Source organism: Syzygium oleosum, unplaced genomic scaffold (assembly GCF_021117445.2).
Source record: "Syzygium oleosum isolate NSW1041296 unplaced genomic scaffold, Sole_v2.1 Sole_v2.24, whole genome shotgun sequence".
Taxonomy (NCBI): Eukaryota; Viridiplantae; Streptophyta; class Magnoliopsida; order Myrtales; family Myrtaceae; genus Syzygium; species Syzygium oleosum.
This window is the reverse complement of record NW_026607508.1, coordinates 2043511-2045862: the sequence shown is the minus strand read 5'-3', so window position 1 is coordinate 2045862 and position 2352 is coordinate 2043511. Positions and strand designations below refer to the sequence as shown.

General features: G+C 42.9%; 1 protein-coding gene across 1 annotated transcript; it reads right to left on the bottom strand.

Moving 5' to 3' along the window:
• Positions 1-465: 465 nt before the first annotated feature.
• Positions 466-1887, bottom strand: LOC115661832 (uncharacterized). The gene has a single exon (XM_030584031.2). The coding sequence runs from the start codon at positions 1813-1815 to the stop codon at positions 466-468; it is 1350 nt and encodes a 449-aa protein (XP_030439891.2). The 5' UTR covers positions 1816-1887.
• Positions 1888-2352: the final 465 nt, after the last annotated feature.

The following is a 2352-nucleotide window of genomic DNA, read 5'->3' as shown; positions in this document are numbered from 1 at the left end:
TTAGTTTAAGAACCCAATCGAATCAGTCAAAATTTCAGGAAAGATTTTAAGTATTGGACAGAACTTTTGGGACCTTATTAATCGAATCAATTGAAAGTTTAGGAATGACATAAAAAAGCAGACTCAAATCCTTTATTGAGCCATGACACTAGCAGAATAGATTTTTGCTTGTAGAGAAAAGTCACTTTTCTGGAAAATAGTAGTATTTTTGTGGTGCTTGCTTAAAATTGCATTGGAAATCCTTTCTCACTATTAGGTACGGAAAATGGCTTTTTACAGAAGGATTTTCCTTCCCAATGAGTCCCAAACTTATGCGGACGGTGAGCTTTGAAATCTAGTTTTGGCCTTAATATTTTCTTACTTCTTGCGGTCAAACCTCACAATTTCCCCCCCTTCTTCGTTCCTTTCACGTTGTGCACATTGAAGCCTAACACCTCAAATCCAGTCACAACCTGGCCACGGTGATCATGGAATTGTTGGATGGTTGTTTCCAGCGATGTCTGAGGTGGTAAAAGGATTAGTTTCAGGTCGTGGTGAAGGTTCATTGCCCTTGGCTTCGTGGTTGGTGGTAAATAGGAAAGTTAGCCATGGATGTATATTATAGGAAATAGGAATATTCTTTGCAAGCTGCCCTGAAAGTAGATCTGCACTCAATGATGCCCTTGTGTTGTGATCAAGGGTGGAGATGGGCTCGCTCCAATCGAGTTGGTTTGACGTCAGAATCTTCCTATTCAGAAAGTTTCGAAAATCAGGTTGGAACCACTCGCCTGCATAACGGTGACAGCCAGTTGCATCGAGGTATGTCTCAACCTTTCCGTCGTCCATGCTGTAAATCTTCTTCTTCTCATCCATGTAATCTGTGAAATAGATGTGGTTCGGCTTGATCCTGAGAAAGCAAGATTCGGGGTACTCTGCGTTGAACTCCACTGAGAAGGAAGAGTTATAATTTAAGAAGAGAGAAACGTTCCCCAGGCTCTCGACCTCTTCCTTAGTTCTCTTCTCCAAATCCACTTTGAGAACTTGGATGTTTTCCACAGGTCCATCGTTTTCGCCCTTTATCTTCCAAGCCACCAGCAATGAACCTGAACATTCCACGAGATTCCCACAACGGTGAAAATTCTGCCCTTGATCTAGTCGCAATTGCATACCACCCTTTCTCTCGTCAAGAGTCATTATTTGGTTGTCCGCATCCAAGGCGACAAATAGCCCGTCGTAATGAATGAGTCCAACGACGCTGGACCAATGCAGATGCGTTGCTAGACTCACTACCGTCCACGCATCTTCTCCTGATCTGAGAAAGGTGAACCCTAGCTGTTTATGATCCCGAAAATGCCCGTGAAAAGAGATCATGGCCGTGTAGCTCCTGGACAAAGAAGGGCTTGAGGACAACGCAATCTTGTGGATTCTGTTGGGTCCGCACCGGAGCTTCTTTAGCACGTCAAGTTCCACAGCGAGAGGTGACTTGTGGCGAAGCCTCTCCAAGGAGGGGAGTTCGATGCTGACACGCGTAAGCGGATTGAAGATAAAGTCGCGGTCCCCCTTTGACGCGAGTAGCCATCCTGGGGGAGACATGGTCGCAACTCGAGATGCTAGCAACTGGAAATTTCTTCCTCTAGAGGGGCTGAAGAACTCAGCTATTTGCTTGCGCACATAAGTCATGAACCACGGGGCTCTCGACATCGCCTTGTACGTATCTTTGGTGGCAGCAGACTGCCATGAGGTGCACACCCCTCCAAAAGCTAAAAAGTCTTCTGGGGCTGGTCGACAAGCGATGAGTTCTAGGATCTCTCGTGGGAGTTCTTCCCAATTCGCCATTACTTGGTCGTAGATTGAAAGATCAATTTGACTGGTGTGCAACTTCTCTGATGAATTTATTGCTCAAAACAGAGCGGCGGGTCCTTTCTTATGTGAGGAAAGACAACTTTTGGGGGATTCAGTTTCCTTTTTGGTGTAGGATTATACATTCAATTTTCTTTGCATTTAGGTGGTACTAAGCTAAAAGCTTAGGAAAGTATATTTAAACAATGCCATAGAGTTACGCATTCTTATCGTTTTCACTCACTCACAATATGAAGAAAAAAGATGGCTTAGATAGTGAGAGAGTGGAAAAAGTAGGGGAATGTATAATAATAGTTGATGAAGCGGAAAGGAAAGTGATGAAGATAGTGGGAAAGTAAAGAAAGTGCGAAAATAGAAAGATTGCCACAATATCCTTCAAGTGAGTCAACTCATTATTATTATTATTTTTTAAGTCAACTCATTAATTAAAGTGAATATATTATCGAAGGGCATAGCAGGGAACTCCATGACCAAATTTCTGAAAAATAGTTAAGATATTTAATTTTATTCAGA